The sequence below is a fragment of the Ciconia boyciana genome, chromosome 2 (genome assembly GCF_034638445.1).
Source record: "Ciconia boyciana chromosome 2, ASM3463844v1, whole genome shotgun sequence".
In the NCBI taxonomy this organism is placed as follows: domain Eukaryota; kingdom Metazoa; phylum Chordata; class Aves; order Ciconiiformes; family Ciconiidae; genus Ciconia; species Ciconia boyciana.
In genome coordinates this window covers 129,801,389-129,821,562 of record NC_132935.1, presented here as the reverse complement: position 1 = coordinate 129,821,562, position 20,174 = coordinate 129,801,389, and the positions used below count along the sequence as shown (strand labels likewise).

Here is a 20,174-nt window from a genome sequence, read left to right as displayed (position 1 = left end):
TTTTAAAGTTAATTACATTAAATGGAGGTACTTAGCAACTGAGATAACGTATTCTGTTTCATCACATGTAGGGGCACATATTTTTGACAATATATCACGGCTCATATGTCACCAAGCATAGGATTATAGTCAGCATATTGCATGGGTGCCAAAACTCTGTAAGTGTAAACATCAGTGGTTATTCCTCGTTTGGGGGTATTTGGCCGAGCCTTGTTTAGACTTTGGAGGAATAAAAAGTTTGATTTTGCTTTGGGCTTTTTTTAGTACTCCTTTTATGATAGCTCCCATACTCTGCTGTTCACAGAGACATAGTTCAGGTAATTTCCCACTCTGTTTTAATAGTCTGGCCAGAGCTGCTTGCTCTTACTGAGGGAATTTGTCGAATTCGAACCAGCTGGGACAGCTCTCCAAGCCAAAGGACCCAGCTCTCCAGCCCTGTGCCCAGAGCTCCCTACCACCCATCCTGGGTACCAGGGGAAGCAGCACAAACCTGTTAACCTTCAACACCAGCTGATTTTTATTTAACTATTGTCTGCACCCCACTCTGACAACTGCTATGTGTCAAGTGTTAGACGTGCGTCTGAGACAGCACCTTTGTTCATACCTTTCTTCCTGGCCTGCCAATCTCCCCCTGCCAGAGAAAGGAACATATTAGTCTCACAGGCACCGCATGAAGCACAGTGGATTATTAGTTAATGCATTTATAAAAAAAAAAAAAAAAATTGGGAATATCTTTGTGTTCAAGATTTTGCTTCCAGAGGTAAAATGAGAAGAATTGCTTTAGTGGAGCTCCTTGGTCTTTCCTGTGTTTTCAGCCCTAAATCTACAGTCACCCCCTTGTATAGGAAAGCATGTAATCATGTGCCCAGCTTCAGGTATAAGGCTCCTTAAGCATCATCATGGAGCAAATGCTTTGCAGATCTGAAGCCATAACTTAACATATAGACCACTTTTAATATCTGAGCTGACCCATACAATTAACACTACATGGGAGAGCTCTGCTTCTCGTGCCCTCCCAGAGGGACAAGGCAGTCAAAGGCTGTTGGATCAGTAAGATCACTGACTTGTGCACCTGAGCTGCTTTCTTAACATATACTGTAGACATAGGTAGCTATCATGAGAATCCATAAAAAAATATTTCAAGATTGAAAACGAACATTGAAAGATGAAGATTTCAATTGTAGCTTCAAACCGATTCACAGCTTTACATTCAAATTAAAGCAAATCCCCACATCCAAAAGGCCCACCATCGACTAAGTAGACAAGGAAAAAAGTGAACACAAGCCCCCACATCTCTTTCCTTCCCCCCTCAAAAATACACCAAACTCCATAACACAGACACTTACTTTTTCCCCTTTTGGTCCCATTATACCAGGAATTCCTTGTGGACCCTAGGGAGAAAAGTGAATGCATTAGTAAGGCGGCACTGGTAGTTGCCTTCCCTCAACCCATGGCCCTGTAGAGGTGTCTCCTGGGAACAGTGTAAACCCCCAAGGTTGGGATGTTGGATGTGGTGTTTGAACGTGGCTTCTAAATGCCAGGTCTGTGCCACTGCTGAATGGCAGGCTGGAGAGTTGGACTGACATGAGAAGTGCAGGGTCATCTTCTAGACGAAGAAAACTAGCAAGAAAAAAGGCCTGGGGCAAAGGAAAGATGAGAAGTTATTGGCCTGAAGAATTAGCAACAATGAGGACACGGAGACACCGCGTCAGCTGGCAAAGGAGGTCAGCCACGGGGTGGTAAGGGAAGTGGCATAAAACATGTGGGATGGGCTCTGGAGTGTCATATGGACATGAAGGATTGCCACCACTTCTGAATCCTGAACATATTTCTCTCTCTCAAATAAGGCTGATTCTCCTTTCAGGACACTTCTTAATCCATGTAGACCTTGAACCCCATCTCAGAAAAAAAAAATAATCAGAAACCCAGTTTTGTTTCTAGAATGCTTCAGTTCACAGACCACCTTTTATTTTTGAACAACTAAGGAAAAAAATCCCATGAGCCTGCATCAGAGGAGCATTAGATTCACTGTACAAATCACTCCAGGTTTGGATCCTAGCTGTCTTATGCTGTCCAAAACATGATGCAAACTGTACATAAATAGGAGCAAAGCGTGCCCTCAAATGCAAATTACTACAACTATTTTAGTCAGTAGAGTTACTTTAGGTTTTCAATAGTGTAAATCAGAATGCACCCTATTAGAGTCAGAGCCAAATTTTATCTTATTTCTTTCATTTTACTTTAAGTTACACATGGGAGGAATCATACTAGGAGATATATCATGACAAATCTAATTCTCCTTCTTATGAAAAAGTGTTAAAATTCAGCTCTGAGTCTCTCATTCAGCTCTGCAATTTATAATTAAAAATTCCAAAGCCATGTTACACCCACCTTACTATCTGCCCTTGTAATAAAATCTGCCAGCCTACTCTATTTAAAAATATTCTTGGAGGGATCATAGATCATTTGGTTGCAAGATTAATATTATTTGTAGCAATGGACCTTGCAGAACAACAGAATTAATATTAGTGTTCTTCCAATTTAAGTCAGAGTATTAAGAGGATTTTTTTTAAAAAAAGACAGTCTAGCGAAGACTGAAATAACTGCTTCTTTCACATGTACTGCAACCCTGGATCGTGGCCAACCATACCGCAGGGCTGTTTCATGATGCAGAGAAAACTTTTCTCAATACTGGACAGGACAAACGTTTCCCATCGCTTCTCTCCACACCTCATTATTCACACGCTAAATGAGTTTGCCTCATCCTGCATCTCAGCAAAGACAAAATGGCAGAACAGAAAAGTCAAGGTTCATAAAACAAGACTTTGTGGCTTTCACATTGCATCTTCTAGACTATTTACAAACACCTTCCGAAGTATTGACTTCTAAATAATTGTAGCTAAGCTCTTTGCCACATAACTGAACCTTTACTGTGATGCACTGTTCTTACTTTTTAAACAGCGTTTGGGTGCTTGTTAACTTCTCAGGCTGCCAAAGCCTCAGTCACAGCTTTGCTGCAGCGAAGGTCCTGTGCTGTGCCTGCTATTAGCTGTACTGTAATAAAACCGGCATCCAGGGGCCTCAAGGAAGATCACCGTCCCAAAGCACCGGGCACAGCACATAAATAGGGACCTCCTGTGCCCCAGGAGAAACTGGAAGTACCTCTCCCTGAAAAGTTGTATTTTTCTTTGGAGGGAATGAACTGGAACGGAAAGGCAGATGGGTGATCTTCTCCACACTATAGAGATGTTCGCAAAAACCTTCCCCCTACAGGTGGACCATTTCCTCAGAAGATTTCTGAATGTACAAATTGTAGAAAAAGAAACAGGAGCTCAAAGGGACTGACCCAAGGCTACCCAGCAAGTCAGAGGCAGAGATGCTGCAGGTCAAGCTAGGAGATCACACATCTCCTGAATCCCATCCCACTGACCTTCTGAAGTCCCTCTTTGTCTCTGATCTGTACGGTAGGTGTTTGCCTTCTCAGGGATGTACTCCACTAACATGCAAGTTCATTGCACCTCTTTTGCATTCACTCCACAGGCTCTTTCCCTCACAAAAGGACAACAGAGTCTAAAGCAAAGAAAAAACTAGCGAAGAGCCTCTGAAGGAAACGATGGCACCTCCGGGATTTTTGATGGGTGCTACCCACTGTAGAACTCCACGAAAATGAAGGGTGAACTTGAAACCCACTGGAGTATGCAAGGCAGGGATGAGAACATAGGGTAAAAAGCCCACATGATTTATGCATGGTCATATCAAAATGAAATTAAGCCAGAGCTTGGTATGCTTATTAAGTGGTAAAAAGCATTTGCAGAAGATGTTTTACAGCTTTGTAAGAACCTTGGAGCAAGTGAGAGAACTATGTGGCTTAATTCCAAATGCATCACTCACCTGGGGGCCAGGAGGCCCTGTGGGGCAATGCAATTCGGACAGAGAGGAAGCCTGTATTATCTGGAGCTCTTGACACAATTCTTTCATATCCAGGGCAAGCAGCTTCTATGTAACATAAAACATACGAGTCAACATGCAGCCACACATAGCCAGTCAGAAAAATGCATAAATAAACAGCCACCAAACGTTACAGCCTCAAGAGAAAACTCTCTTCTCCCTTATTCACTCCCTTAGGGAGTTTATTCACTCCCTTAGGGAGAAGCCCAGGGTTTGTCACAAGGTTTTCTTCACGGATGCTTGAACATTAGCGCTTCAGCATGGCGTCCTGCCCCACGCTTCCTCCTCCTCCTCTCCCAGAGGTGCATGGCAGCCGGGCTGCCACATGCCCCTCCGAGCCAGCGTGGGACCCTGGCCTATTCTTAGACCTGATCCTGCTCGCTCCATCCTACTTCACAAGTAGCAGCTCCTCTCCAAAAATAGCGTCTTTGCTCTAATAATAGAGACTACGCTCAGCAGGGGTATAGGCAGCATGAACTTCGCTCCAGAAGATACCAACCTGTAGGCATTCATTCACTGCAGACCAGAGCTGATGCCTTTAAAGACCAATGAATGATCTTTTGGCTTCAAAATTAGGCTTGCATGAGTAAACTGCCTTATTTATGTCCTGTGACAAAAGTGATCCCCCCTGGAAATGCAGACGAACACTGAGCTAGAAACACTGGGTTAACACAACTGATCTTCAGCTTCCAAGTGAAAAGCCATTTTCCAGAAAAGCTCCAACTAGAGACTCCAAAGCACAAACTGCTCATAGTGAATTCACTAGGAGGATGGGAGCTCGTAGTGGTTCCTATCCTCCTAGTAACTACTTAGTTTTATTTCGTGTTTTTATGGGGGAGATGGTGCAAAGGGTGATTTTATGCTCAGATTACTCTCTGGGCTGCTTGGAGGAATCTCGGGAGCCCTGGTCCCAACCTCCTCCTCACTGAAGGAGTACATCACATTTCCTAAGGAGATCTTGTCTCTGGGTCTCCTTTCTGTGGAAACCATGGCACAGGGAGGGGAGGGGATGAGGAAAGGGGAGGCAACTAGATTTTGGTTTGGGGGGAATAGCACCCTGAGCTCAATCCTGATCTCTCTGAAGACAACAGGGGATTTTACACCGTATTTTTTTCTTAGGTTAGTTCTTGTTAGAGATCTTTCTAATCGTTATTTATATAAAACTAGCAATCATGACAGCATTTGCCTATGGTAAATGAACAGTAGAATTAAGCAATAGGAATTAGTCAGTAGGTAGAAAAATTCTTTATGTGGGGATGGAAAATATGTTGGAGTTAACAGACCCTGGCAATAAGTGCTATATCATTGTATCCTGTATGTTTCATGTTAACCTATGTGTATGGATACATATCATAGAGCAGGTACGTGCCTAGATGGGTGAGTGAAAACTCCACACCAGCAACCCAATCATGTCTTTTTTGCTGCAAAATGAAATGATGGGAATAGATTCCATAGGAGGATTTTGGTACCTTCATTTCACCTACTGGGTAAGGCAAATATGATGCAAAACAGGCCACATATACACTCTAAAATCATTGTGTAGGATGGGAAATGGCCTTTTTGTCCTTACTTGGCTTATTGCATTTCCATTTCCTTTAGTTCAGGTTCATTTCCAGTTCCTTTAGTTCAGCCTTACTCTAAGGAAGGTCCCAAAACAGAGTACGGAGAATATTTTAAGTTACTTGAACTAACTGCTTGAACAAACCCAGCCTTGTTTTATTCCTTGATCTATCTGAGGTTTAGTTCAAGCCCCAGTCTGGGATGTTGAATGATTGTCCTAACAGAGCCACGTCAATACAGCCAGACGGGTTTGCTGAGTGACACCATGAAGTGTTGAGAGGATACTTCAGTCTTTGTCAAACACAAAAAGTCATGTAAAAAGAAGAGAAAGGCTCCTGGGCCACACTTACAGTGCTCCAGCCGTGCCTGAAGTACGGTGGTGGAAACAGGGGCGGTGGAGGAGGGCCGAGGAGGCAGCATGCTCTGCGACTGAGCTGTTTCTTCTGTTCCAAACAAGGGAGATCTGTTCAATACAAACACTCATCCGTTGTCTTGAACACCGCAAACATTTCTTACAGAATAAAAGGAGTTTCCATTCCACAGGATCTTTCTATATCTTGTGTGCATTGATTGTAACACTGTAATCCAATGGGGATTTAAGAAACCAGGTGGTCCCTGAAGTCTAGAAGATCCTTCTTGTGCTGAAGGCTATGTATGCAGAGTTTTAAGCTCTTAACGTGGCTACAACACAGGCTGAGTTTGGAAAATTTCAGATAGGCAACATTAGAAAATAGATTGAAATATTTCTCTCTCTCCCCTCCCTGTTCCAAAAGTCTATTAGAAATAGTATCCTTTGGTTCCCGTTACAGCCCACGTGCCACCAGGAAGCACTCCATGTTCTTGCCCACCAACCTTCCTCATGGACCGAATCGCTTCAGGCACTTCTGTGATAACAGAGTGGCAAGTTGTTGCACGGCCCATTTGCTTATATTTCCCATGGGACTGAAATCAGGTTGCCTTATTTCTGATTCGTGCATCATCACTAAAATTAAATACTCTGCACCCCAGATTTACCTGATAGCTTTGCCACCAACTGACTGGTAAGGCAGGATCTCAGTCGTGTCTGGCAATGTATTTACCCTTTTCTAAGAGGAAAACTTCCCTCAACAAAATAAGCAGCTGTGACCAAAGATTCACAGAGAAAGGATGAGAAGATGATGCGTTTATACTGTCTTTTTTCCCTGAATCTACTTAGTTCTCAGGTAATACATCTCTAGTCAGGGTGGAGGCCTTCTGCAAAGGATTGGCCAAGGACATCAAATATTTCTTTATGTTTGTTGGTTTATTCCTCTGGCTAGTGGCAGCTGGAATGGGTGTCTGTGAATTGAAGGGTGGCAGGGAGCCAAATACAGTAGGAAGAAAAGCCCATGGTGAAGTATCTGGTATTAATAGAAAATCTCCAAATTAAGTTTCTAGGCAGACAAACCCAACAAAATTGCTAGATTTGTGTGCAAATCAATCGCAGGCTGGAGATTAGTCACATCTCAAGGTAAGGCAGATTTTCTAAGGGGCAGAGATACTTCTAGTTTTTCGAATGTCTCAGGAAATGTAATATAACAGTTCCAGCATCCCATGTTAATGGGGACAGCATTTCCCCCATGCACAAAAAACAGCTGCCCAGAGGACTGCGATTCAGCAGCATTCAGGGATAGTTTATGTTATCCAGAGTTTTTTCTCTATCAAAACACTATTTGTGATGATGCCTTTGAGAGATGAGTCAATTAAAATCTGAAAAGATCCAAATGAAGACTTTTTCTCAACTTTTCATCACAAGTTTGAAACTCGACCAAAAACTGCAATTTAAGAGAAAGGCAGAAGATTTATAATAAAAAATAGAGATACGTTGTTTCAATTAAAGCTTTAAATATATACTGAAAATGCCAGTACTCTTTAAAAAGTAGCAAAAGTTTGAGTTCACCTGTCTCCAGTTTGTACAAGCAATAAAATACAAAGATGTGTAGAGTTAAGCTCTGTATTGGCTTATCCTGAATTCAGTCACTCTTATGCAGCTGTAACTAAGATCCTCAATTTTTACCACACATACTTCTGTGGTTTTCTTAATTTCAGGACTGTATTTGAACATATTGCATTGGGACTAAATTGCATATTATTAAAGCAATGGACAGCTTGTAATTTAACAGGATATAAAATGTGATTATTGTTTTATTTTAGGTCACATTCCAGTATCATCACTCTTTCTTAGTATTACCTTATTCCATGATCTAGCTAAATTTCAACAGGATTATTATCATTCAACATGAATAAGAATATCAAAGCTGGCCCAATGTGGCTTAGTTGCTAAGGGATCACTACCAGGCACTGTAGAAAAAGGTTTGCATTACTGCAGTCGTACTGGTACTTAAAAAAAAGAAAAAAAAAGAAGAAAAGATTAAAGTGTTGTTCTTTAAATATTTTGCAAAGATAAGATTAAATATAGATCTACATCTATAGCTTTAATAGGATACTTATCATGTCCTCATGAGTAAAGTCAAGTCCTGGGTTATAAAATATTGGGATTTTCCTTTTCTGGCAGTGAAGTCTGAAATTCTGTGGAACAGCTTATATTGTGAAAAACACTATAGCTAACCAAGTTGATAGCAAAATAGTCATTGATTGCAGTATTTATAGTCTTATTTTAATACCAGAGTACCACAAGTTAGGTTGAGACCCAATTTAGGTTTGCTGGTATAAACAATAATAGCAAGTACTGATCTCAATGCGAAAACAAGAAAAAAAAAAGGTATCTTATTACTATGATATAGAATAGATATCAACTATATAATGACGTCGGTAGTTAATATTTCAGGGGCTCCATCATTAATCATGGCTATGTTCTGGAAGGTGTACTTGTAAAGCAAATATTTAAGAAAAGGCTGGTCCTGGACCCAAGGACCTCCCACACTCAGGTATGGCAGGTGGATACGACAGAAGAAGGAGCAAAAAAATGAGTGAGTCACAGAGTGACTGTATACAGGTATGACTGCATACAGGTATGACTGCTATAATTTGATCTTCCAATAAGCACTGCATTTCATTGGTATGGATTTTGTAACTGCGATAGATCCAAGATGTACAACCATTACAGTAGTGGCTTGTTTTGTATATCACTAAAGGGTTACCTTGACAGGCTTGCAGGGTCTCTGCAAATGCAATGTATATTTTTAGGCTCCAGGCTACCTTTGTTTGCTAAACACAGCTTCAGAATACTCCAGTCCCCATCAGTGGAAAAAATCTCAGCCCAAGAATAGGACTGTCATAGTTTTCTGTGAAATGTGAAGACCCTGCCTACAAAGAGCGCGCGTTTACATCTTGTATGGAAACTGCTCTTTCAACAGCTTCAATATCAAATAACATATTCAATAAGAAAAGGAAGACAAAATGAAAAACTGCTTATAGGATTTGTCTAAGTGGTAATCGTTTTCAGAGAACATAAAAATTATAATAGTCAGCTTTAAAATAGAAAGTCTTTATCATTTTCAAACTCAAATTATCTTTACGGTCCAGACTATATGTTAATCTAATTCAAGAAAGTGACTGTATAAATCTATGGGTATACTGGCAATGGTTGCTTCAGAAAGTAACATATTTTAGATAAGCTGTTGCAATGTTTCATTTGGGTCCTGCAGACTGCTTGCTTCTGACCACAGCTGGAAGCTGGGAACTCTGATCCGAGATGGTCCAACGCAGAGGCAGAGAGAAGCCTCCAGCCAGGCTGAGTCCCCCAGAGTGGGGCTCACGGCTCTCTGAGCCCTCCTAGAGCTGCTCCTAGAGCTGACCAACCTTACAAACCCGCCCAGCTGGAATGAAGGTACCAGAGAAGTGCTGTCCTGGGTTCAAGTTAGATTTACAGGATTTCACTGAAAAAAATCATACGTAAACCATGAAAGTGGCTTTTATGCTAAAATCACAAAGCTGTAGGCCAACTGCCAGGAGGAAAGGACAAGAAAGGAAAAAGATACTTAACATGTGTTTCCCTTCCTATTTGTGACCACATTCATCCAGCGAGTCCTGACGGGAAGCCCAGCTGCTATCCAAAGGCTTGTCACCCCAACAGCAGTGCTGGTGGCCTGCCCAGCTTGTGATGGGCAGGACTGCTCGCCAGAGACCTCTGATGGCCGACGCCCTGTCACAGGTTCTTCTCCCACTTGGATGGCGTTCAGAATTAATAATAAACGAGCTGGGCAGACTATTCAGTTAATGAATGTGGGCTTGTCCAGCTGGAACTGAAACTTTTCATCTGCTTTGTTGTTGTTCGTTCAGGCTCGTCTTACCCTCCTTGCAAGGAGAGCAGCAGCCACCTAGTACCATTCTGTACATCTGTTGCAAGGTGACTAAGGTGCTTTAACTTTTTAAGTCAGGAAAGTTTAAGGGCTTGTCAAAGGTGCCTTTTGAGAGCCATACGGGTCAAAATCCTTTATTTACAGAGCAGATGCAGGTATTACTCTCTCCTTTAAAGCCCTGAAGACATGCACCAGCATTGACAATACATACTTCTTTAAAATGTGTTTTACAAGGCTTTGTGACCCCAAATGTGCTATAAGCATGTATAAGCAGAGCTGGGAATACAGCCTGGGTCTGGAGGTGGGTCAGGTTAGCAAACGGTCTGCTTCTCTCGGTACCCTACCCTTATTAGGCCTTATGGTCGATGGCCTAAATACATCTTTTCCTATAAACCAGCTAATGTAAATATGCCAAGGAAATACATCAAGCTCTACAGCTTAGGTAATGGTGCCTGTGCGGAGGAGGCAGTGACCCAGGAAACTCCCGTGGGAGTTACGGGATGAGACGCGGGGCTGCAGCTCTCCCCCGCTTCTGGTTTCCTCCTGCTTGAATTGGGGCTTCAGAGTCTTTAAGAAAGAGAGCAAAGCTGATCAGAAATTAATTCCCCGTCCTTCTGACAGTAAATGAAAAACTCCAGCCGAAACCTTGCCGGTTTCTTTTCAGCCAAGAAAAACTCATAAAAACTTGAAAATACTCTGTTTCTAATCCCCAAAGTGGCTACGGGCTGTGGCAGCAGTAACGTGTACTTTACCAGCTGGCGCACGCTCAGAGCTGTCATAATAAATAAATAAATAAAGGTATTTAAAATCAGTTGACATTCAGAAAGCTTGACAATAGCACGAACGCTGGCACGCTGCCTGGACGGCGGATCTCGGTGTTCACCCGGCCGGAGGAGCAAGGACGCTCTGTCCTCCATCCCCACCTAATATTCAGCCCGCAGCCCCCAGCATCTCCAAGCACCTCCGTGTGCCCCAGCGAGCCCCTTGCAGCCTGGCCGGTAACTGGTAGGCGGCTGCACCTTTGCAGGTCAGCCTTAGAAAACACTGCAGAAATGGCAAGACGCAGGAAAACAAAGGGGCCTGTGAGATTTCTAAGCAAGGGAACAGCCTTTTACTCCCTGTATGCAAATATTTCAGACATTTAAGCTGTGTGTATGTGCATGTATGAGGGCAATGCATGTGCCAAAAAATTATATACTGTTCTCTCAGACTGATTGCAGAAGGAAAATTCTGAGATCAGTACAGAAAGAGGAGCATTTGCTTGGGTTGGCTCTGTGCTCCAGTTTCACAAGAACATGAAAACCCCAGTAAAATCTGATAGGTGGAACAACTTGGTGGGTTATAATATGGGCTTATAAAAAAAAATTATAAAATAAACTCATGGCTTATCAATCCCAATAACCACAACAGGGCTATTTTGTGCAATTTTCCTTCTGTTGCCTTCCATTTACAAAGGTCCAGAGCTCTAGACACTGCTAAACCATGTTGACAACTCGATGTGCTCCCCTTCAGTGCATGAGAAACTGAGGCTCAGAGAAGTTAAGCAACTCCCCCAAAGCCACTGATGACTCAATTACAATATGTGAAACAGAGTTCCAGTCTGGTAAAAATCACAATCTCTCGTCTCAGGCATTTTATGAACTGGATTATAAAACGCAACTGCTTGTCACACCAGAGCAATATTATAAATACTCTGAGTATTAAAGCTTAAGAACCTACTACAATCTGTAGAAGAGCCTGAAACCCTAAAGATCAATGCAGGATGGCTGCTGCATCAGCTCCGAAAGACTTCTACGTGTCATTCACCACCACACAGTCCTCTCCCACTTTATCTGTGAGATCAGCAGCAACAAAGCCGAGAGACACCAGTGCCACCCTTCTGCAACTGCAAGATCATACTCTGTCAGTGCTGGCATAGATCAACCATGTACTTGACTTTGATGTTGCTCCGCCGTATGCTCAGACAGCCCCAGACCATCCCTATGAGACTGTGGGTGTTGCTGTGTGCTCAGAAAGACTTCAGAGAAATGCCTTCAAAATCCTCTTTGAAACTTTGCTACTATGGACTAAATTAATTCCTCATGACTCCCTCGCTGCAACAGATTCACAGCCCAGCTGACTTTATTCTCCTGCCTTTCACAAAACATAACTCTGTATTGACTTGGTATTATAAAAAGACGTCAACTTTGTAGTTTCAAGAAGCTAAAAAAAAAAATAAAATCCATCAACACTTTTCCCTGGGTGGAAGAAAACTGAAATTGTGGCACTGCCTTCTTTAGACAAAGCATCTCCCTTTACTTGTGTGCATTCCCCAGGAGCTTGCCTTTATGCTTACACACTTGCTAGTTCCTGAGAAAAATGGTTAACGGCTGCTTTTCTCTTCCTCCCGACTGTCTCAGTCCTCTTCTGCATTCTTCCCACATCCATTTTCTCATCCCAAATGCCCTTTTACCATCACAGTCGTGTGACTACAGAAAGCATCCCCGCAATTTCCTTTTCCTTAAAGCAGCGATTCCTTGGAGAGGAGAAGGGAAGAAACAGAACATCTAGGTTGGGGTCTGTTAATTCCTGTGGGGTTTTTCTCTCTTGCTTATTTCTGATCTTCCTCAAACAATTCCCTCTAGAATTGAAGGGTTTTCCCAGTTCTCTTCTACCTACTAAGCTGCAGCATGAAATAGGTTTCCCGGACGTGTCCTGGGTGAGTCCGATGTTGCATTACAGCTGAATGTGCCCCCTGATTTTGCAGTCACACGCTAACCTAGCACCAAGAGTTAAAGACTGCAGGGACACATGGCCTGTCCTGACAACTTCCTCCTATATAAACACAAATTATATTTTTCTACAGTTTTATCTAAAATTAGCAGTTTCTTTTGCTGCAATCTTGCTGCTGGTGCTCCTGTGCCAATACAGCCCACCCAAGGGAAGCCTCTGTGTCCGATATGAAACAGACTGTAAAAACCAAGGAAGCTAAAATACAAAGTCACAGCCTGTTCCCTTCCTGTGCAGGGGTTTGGTCATATCGACAAACCCACAAATGAACTGTCTGTACTAGGAGCAGAGGCCTACAAGCACTATCTGTCTACAAGTACATAGGGAATAAGACGATTTTACAGCACTTTGGATTGCTTGTCGGTGGAGCTCCCATCCTTTCACTGAAAATACCTGATTTCGAAACAGCTTGCTTTGCTGTGCTGGAATTTAAGCCTCCACCTTCCAGTCTGGTCACAACAAAAACCCAGTATTCACCAGCACGTCCAATACCTATGGACTATAGATAGTGCTATGCTCATTCACAGCAACGATACAGCATGGTCAAGCTAACCTGAACCAGCTGCGATCTCCATGCCAGCTGCAGCACCACTTTCAGCTGAGGTTCCCTTTTGGACTGGTTGCTGCCTGTCAGAAACATTCACAGGTTATAGGAAAACCTTCAGATCGGTTACTGCTTCCTTCGCTGGAAAGCCCAGCAAGCACTGCCTCAGCTCCTGTACTGACCTCTGTCCCTGGCAGCTGGAGATCTTGGTCACCACAAAACAACTACCTGAAAAATACTGGCTTTGCTTGGGTTGTGTGTCCAGAGGAGCTTCCACAGTCTCAAGTTGGACAGCTGCCTTACTTGTAACACAGATGTTGCCCCAGAAAAAAAATCTGAACTGCCCACCGGTGTAGTCCCAGCTTCCTGCTCTTCAGGAGTCCACGTATCAGACCCGGCTTCTGTATTTCAGGATGTCTCTGCCCCCATCAGCTCACCACATGAAGCCAACCAAGTCAACCTTCATATTAAACCAGGGGGAACAGGGGAACACAGAGGGGACCACGTGGTCCTTTGACATACATTTTCATGAGTGAGTGGACGTTCATGATACCCACCTTAAGCAGGATTTCACTGAACCCTTTCCCTTCATTTGCATTATAGTCACTGAACCTTTTTTGACAAGCTGAGTGCCTTGTCATCCAGTAATGCCACAAGCAGGTCAGAAGCCCCTTGGTCAGAAGCCTCTGATGTCCTTTCCTCGTCCCTCACCCACAGGATCAAGTGGGCTTCTACTCATTGGTCTACTGCTAATTCACAGGACCTCCTGGGGGTCCTTTGCTATTGCAGCTTGCATTGGTCTTCCCCTTGCCCTTCCCGACACGAAGCTGGGGACAGGCACGAAGTTGTGGGCAGGCTGTGCGCCCGCATGGCTGCTCTGCTCTCACCTGGCTCAGCACAGCCAGTTGCACCGTATGCCACCAGAGAGGGGTCTACGAATCCTAAGGTAATTTCATCCCTGAGTTTTATCCGTATTGACCTGAGCAGGAAACCTAATTTGTGATTCTCACAGTTCGTATCTACCAGGGGAGAAACTACAGATAAGTCAAATCAGGTGCTTCTTTAATGTAACTGTGTTTATTTTAAAGACCCATTTACTTCAAGCAACAGTAACCACACCATACTAGACTGTTATTTTGCTACCAGTCCAAGCCTTTCCCCAGAGGCTGGTCAGGAACTGCCCTTTTTATCAGCTTCGAAAGGTAACCACTACACAACCCTGCTTTTGGCTTATCTTTCTAGCCACTCATTTGGTCTATCAAGTGCAAATGGCCAATCCCAAGGTTATTTTTTTCTCTCAAGCTGAAGAGACATTCTATTGAAAGAATCTGTTGCCTCCCTTTCAGGCTTCTGTGAGCCACAAACAAGATAGAAAGCTTTTAAATGCCCAGCCAAGTCCAGCCCCAAGACCTTTGCCCAGCCAGATCCACAGCCAGGTGACCACCTTCTCTTATGGCCAATGATACTTTCCTTCTCCTAATGAAGCTGTAGCCTTTGCCAGTGGCTCATTTCCATCATGAATTTTAATCTAACCGAAGCTTTCCTGCTCATGTGTGTTCCATGAGAAACCCCTTGACCAACGGCATCAGGATGCGGGGCACCTCCTGGGTCCACGCTGACTTCCCAGAGCAGCGCCAGGCTTCCTTCCCTGGACTGATATTTTTGCCCCTCAAAGATTCACCTCTGCTTGCTAGTCACCCTTTGGGCTGTTTTCCCAGTAGGCTCTGGCTGCTGCCTTTGAGAGTCTTCCAGCTTTTACTGTTGGTCTTATTTTAAATTCCTTCTGCGTCTTTCTTACTCCTGCAAGCACTCCAACCATTTTTTCTGTTGTGATTTTACATAAGTAAATATTTACAATTACTCTCCTTAGAAACAGAAAACATCCACCTGACATCTCTGCTGTCCATTTTGACAATATTTAGGGTTCCTGCAGGTTTTTTCATCAGAGGAAAAAGAAAACCTCCAATGACGGGGTTAGATATTCCTTTTACCCCAGAGCCAGGATCTTGGGAGCCGGGATCCCGACTCCTTCAATGTCAGGAATCACCACTTGGTTTTGTGTTTTCTCTCTCCCGCTGTTTCTCTCACAAATGCACAATGCCCTCTCCCCCCGGCCCAGCAACGCAGGGGGTACCAAGGTCCCCTCCCTACAGTGCCCAGCCAGGGCTGTCACCTGCACAGCTCCTGTTCCCAACCGCCTTGCCCTTCACTGCGGCTCTTACTGCTCCAACAGTGTTGGTCCGCAAGAAAGCTGAACTGTTTTCTGCAGCTAACCCACACGTGGTCTGGCTGCAGATTAATATTACACCTTCCCGATTCAAAGAGGCTATGCCACCCAGCCAGTGAGATGCACTGTTCCTTTGCTTTGGGAAAGTAATGGGAAAAAGGCAAAGAAAGCCTTAAGAATACTGCCAATAGTGCTCAGATGTTACCATCCCATTTTGTTCCTTTAAATTAATCAACCATATTCTTTTCATAGGGCTGTGTATCAATATTGATCGTAGGAGAAAATTCAGTGAAGGGATACATTTGTGGCATGAGTAAAAGGCAGTTTGGGTCAGAAGAAGCATCAAGATACTGTTCTTCTCCAGCTATTGCTGGTAATCTAAATACTTTCTCATGTCTCTGCAAAACTTCAGAAACCTTCGGCCTGAATGAGTAGGATAGGGGAGGAAAAGGAACAAGGGGGAGACCAAGAGAGTCCTTCTACTACCTAATTTGGAAGGTGGCTTCCTTCAGGCTGGTTCTTACAAGGTGCAGACTAGTTCATGTAACCCTACTAAAAATGAGTATGAAATTCACACCTAGCTTTCATCATGTGAGTGCAACCTCCTTGAGTGCACAGTGCAGGAACCTCAGTAGAGCAGAGCTCTGAAAAATGTTTATAAAGGACACCATAAACACAGTGGCAAAGGGTAGGATACAACAGGTTACCCTGAAAAGAAAGCTGCTGTCTCCACGAGGGCTGAGCTACCCACGCCTGGGGGTCTTCACTGCCACGTGGAACCACAGCCACATGCTTGAGCATCTTGTAATATTATTCCCTGAAGCATTTTCTCCAGAAATGATGCTTCAGCACCAAGAGACTCAAGCCTTTGGAGCTGACATGACATTCAAAACACTTCCAGAAACAAGGATGCACTGTTGATTGAGGCTGGTGGGGCTATAAGGTGGAGTTGGCAGCAAAACAAAGATCCAGATTATTCTTCTTTCCCAATTATTCTACACACACTTTTCCTCCCTTACCCGTTGTTTATCTCTGCTTTCTAGCTACTACTTTGTGACCTGTTGCTATGCAAAGATGTGTGAGGACAGAAATAGAAGTACTTTTAGCCCAGAAGTTTTCAGACATAACCTGGAAAATACCCAAATGTATTTTCCCAACTATAGGAATGACAAGTTGTCGCTTAAGAACATCCTCACTGTTAAATGTGATTAGTTTTAGAATTTGCAAGTACAGTCAAATCCATTCTTTAAATGTGAAATTACATCTCGGTGCCAGATACAAATAATTGACTCAGCTGACAGTCACAGAACATTTGAGAAACCACTAAAATAACCGACAATTTAAACAGAATTAATTCACCTTCTGTACCCACTGTGAGATTTCTACCAGAAAATAGAGACCTTTTTGCTTTTTTCTTAGGAGAAGTTTCTTAAAATGCAGATGCAATCAAAGCACTAAAGGAATTTTTTATGATGTCATGTTTTTTATACCAAATAGCCCCGATTAGCAAGTAATAATGGCACACAGGCAGGTAACAGCTCCCCAAAGTATGGGTTTTAAGCCAGCCCTGCGGTTCTGAGATTATGACCAAATCATCCACCAGTTGTAATTTTTTTTTTCCACATATTATCAAGTAAACATCTACAATACGTTTGTGAGAAAAGCCTTGCTAAGAGCCCGCTGGGTACAAAGGTAATTTTCAGTGGCTTGGCCAGAGGAGCATGGCGCGGGGCTTTACTACAGAGCAGTGCGTGGGGTGGCAATTTGCCTGATCGGGCGATTTACCTGATCGAGCTGGTAAAGCTGGTGATTTATCAGCTTTCCTGATGGGGTTCACACCTTCTCCGAGCCTGAAACCAGACGCTGTCAGCCTGCAGGGATGGAGGAGGCAGGGACCGTGGTCGGCTGCAGTCGCTGCCTGGGGAGCCCTGGGGGCTGCACCATGGAAAATATTCTACTGCAAAGAGTGAAGCCTGGCCCTAAGAGCAACCAGACAGCATTTGCTGCTATCAACAGCCAGTTTCAAGGGCTGTAGGCATAGGTTACTGTTTCACAACATGATATTTGGGTGGAAGATTAGCCCGCCATCCCCAAGTGCTCTTTCTACTCTAACACTATACCATCCTTAACATTAAACCTGTACGCATGGCACTACTGCTGTAAAATATTTTTATTGCTCTGCAATTATTGTTATTCTATCTCAGCTTTCTCACTGGTGCAGAATTAGGGATTCAAATGGTGTTCATAGCTCCTTGTTAACATAGCTGACTTGCTGATGAAATACTGAAGTACCCTTCTGCCCCAAAGCATCCGCGTGGACAATAATAGGGTATGTGTTTTCCTTCATATTTGCCTCTTCTACTACATTTTCAGCAGAAATGGGAACTTCCCTCTCAGAAGAGAATGGACTTGATTGTTGAACTGTTATTTTTTAGAACAGTTTAAATGGCTTCTCTAGACACACAAGTGTGTTCCCTAGGAGAAAGGCCAGGCCATGCAGGCGATGGAAATGTGAAATTCTTGTTTGGGTGGCATCTACAAGCGTCAAATAAATGTAACGCTCTTCAAAACAATTTTTAAGGTCTAATAACTTACATATATCAGAGAAAATAAACCTTGATGATTCCTGTACCTCAGCATTAACTAATCTCAACATCATGGAAAAAGCATACCCAATTGAACTGAAATGATAACAAATGCAAATGCTTTTTAGCATCCTATAGAGCTTAGCAGAAAAAATTACTAGTTCTTAAAGGTTCGAAAGAATAGATTAAATTGTTTTTCAAAGGATGTACTTCTTCAAACATTAGGCTTCTCTAGATGTTATCTTAAAAGCTATCTGAAATTACTACAGAACTCTAATGGCTGCGTTATTAAATGCTATAGGGCTTTTCCCCAAAGGATATCTGCATTACTTGTATGGTCCTCAGAATCTTATTTGAATAAGAATATCTTTAAATGAATGGATTGTTCAAACCATTGGAAGTGAAATACAGTGTACTAGCTCTGCACATTTTAAAAGATCCTTTAAAAACCCTTAGAAGAAATCAGGCATACCGCTACTGTTATTTGGTGCAGAAATCTATCATCTCATATAAGCTGCCCTCCTGATCACCCTTCTCTCGTAAATGCCTTGAATGTAAAGCACTTGGCTCTGTGGTCACATCAGAGACAGAGAGGGAGAGAGAAAGGCCGTGTGTCTTTCTATTCATATCTAAGGTTGATTTTATGTACAGTCTTAAAATGTGCACCCTTTTGGTCACTGTCTTCATGTGAAAGACACAGGGAGGATCTGTAGGTATAGCTGACCTTGACCTACAAATCTCAGTTGAACCATCTCAAATTTGACACTGAACGAATGCAGGATGTTAGTTAGAAGCACCTCTGTTGACAGAGACAGAATAACAGACAGAAGGTGGGAGAGAGTAATTTGCCATAAACTGGTGAAAGTTCCTCAAAGGAGAGATGGAGTCGGAGCTCGTGTCAACTTTCCCCTTCCTTTGCACAGAACGCGGCTAAAGGAAAGTCTCGCTGATCAAACTGTAAAATCTATTAAGTGGGATTTCCAGTGCCCTGGCTCAGCTGACAACTAATTTGTTTTGCCTTTGCCTAGCAGGGATTTTCCATGCAGAGGACTCTTGTTTGCTATGTAAGTCATCCAAGTATTTGTTAGTGTCATAGCCAGAGCCAGATGATGTTTATTCTGCTAACATCCAGTCGGACTCCGGCAGCGCTCATTGAGGTCAGGGCTTTATTTATAGAAGCAGATATACATTGAGATTCATTTTCTTTCCCTTGCTGTAATCTACCTAAGCTCATCCAAAATAGAAACAAACATGCAGACATGCAAGTAATATACTAATTGGGCCAGATCCGTGAATTAGCACAGCACCATAGAAGCCAATGGAAAAAAAGCATTTTCAAGCAGCTGAGGATCTTGTCTATTATTTCTCCCAGGGAAGGGAAGAGAGGGGTTTAAAACCAGAAATAAAGCAAAAAGCAAAAACAACCAAGCAACAAAAGTGTCCCAGCATGTGGCAGAAAAAGGTCTGCAATGCAAAAGTCCTCCACCGAGATCTGCAAATGAAGTATTATTTTTTTTTTCTCCTGTGCTCCCAATCACCGGAAAGTGCAAGAATCAGAGTGCAGAGGAGAGCTCCAAGCAAGGAAAAGTAACAAGACTTAAAGCAATTTACCTGCTGAAACTGAGAAGACATTGTCAACGTACGCAGTCTGAGATAAAGCAAAGCAGAAGAAAAGCTGCAGGTAAGATCCCCAGACAAACGGGCTGAGGACCAACATGCTGGCTGCGCCCGGGCAGATTCCAGCTCAGAGGCGCAGGGCTGCTTTGGGGATCTCTCTCTCTCTACCCTCGCTCCCTCTCTGCCTTGCCTGCTCTCTGCCTCTTCCCTCGCTGTGGGATGCGTGTGTGTCTGTGTGTGTACGTCTCCCTCTCCCCCCCCTCCCTGCTCCCTGTGCCTTTAGGAAGAAAGAATGCCAACCATTTCCCATTAAATCTTCTCCTTACACTAGACACGGTTATATTTAACTCCTGCACTGGATCAGTTGCCCCTATTGTGGACATTAGCTGCTAAAACTGGGGCACGGGGGATTCTGGTTTTGCTAACAGAAGCAAAAAGGCACTCGGGATAATAATAATGATGAGCAGGAAAGGGAGAAATTATAAACTGGACTATAAACAGCATCCTTGGGTGCAGGCAACCAGACACCGACGCCGAGAGGGATAAAATCCCCGATTGATCATCTTCTACAGGTCACTAATTGCCTTAATGAGAGAGATGAGCAGTGACCTAACATCTGCTTATCACTGGTAGTTACAAGCATT

General features: G+C 43.3%; 1 protein-coding gene across 1 annotated transcript in view; it reads right to left on the bottom strand.

Moving 5' to 3' along the window:
- The window catches only part of COLQ (collagen like tail subunit of asymmetric acetylcholinesterase), a 43,217-nt gene extending 23,587 nt beyond the window's left edge, over window positions 1-19,630 (bottom strand). Inside the window, exons 1-5 of the mRNA XM_072854046.1 lie at window positions 19,525-19,630; window positions 5,859-5,971; window positions 3,892-3,996; window positions 1,347-1,391; window positions 605-631 (exon numbers count right to left, since the gene is read on the bottom strand). Coding sequence (XP_072710147.1) covers window positions 605-631; window positions 1,347-1,391; window positions 3,892-3,996; window positions 5,859-5,971; window positions 19,525-19,630 — 396 coding nt within the window. The remainder of the gene's footprint in view (window positions 1-604; window positions 632-1,346; window positions 1,392-3,891; window positions 3,997-5,858; window positions 5,972-19,524) is intronic.
- Between the last annotated feature and the right edge of the window lie 544 nt (window positions 19,631-20,174).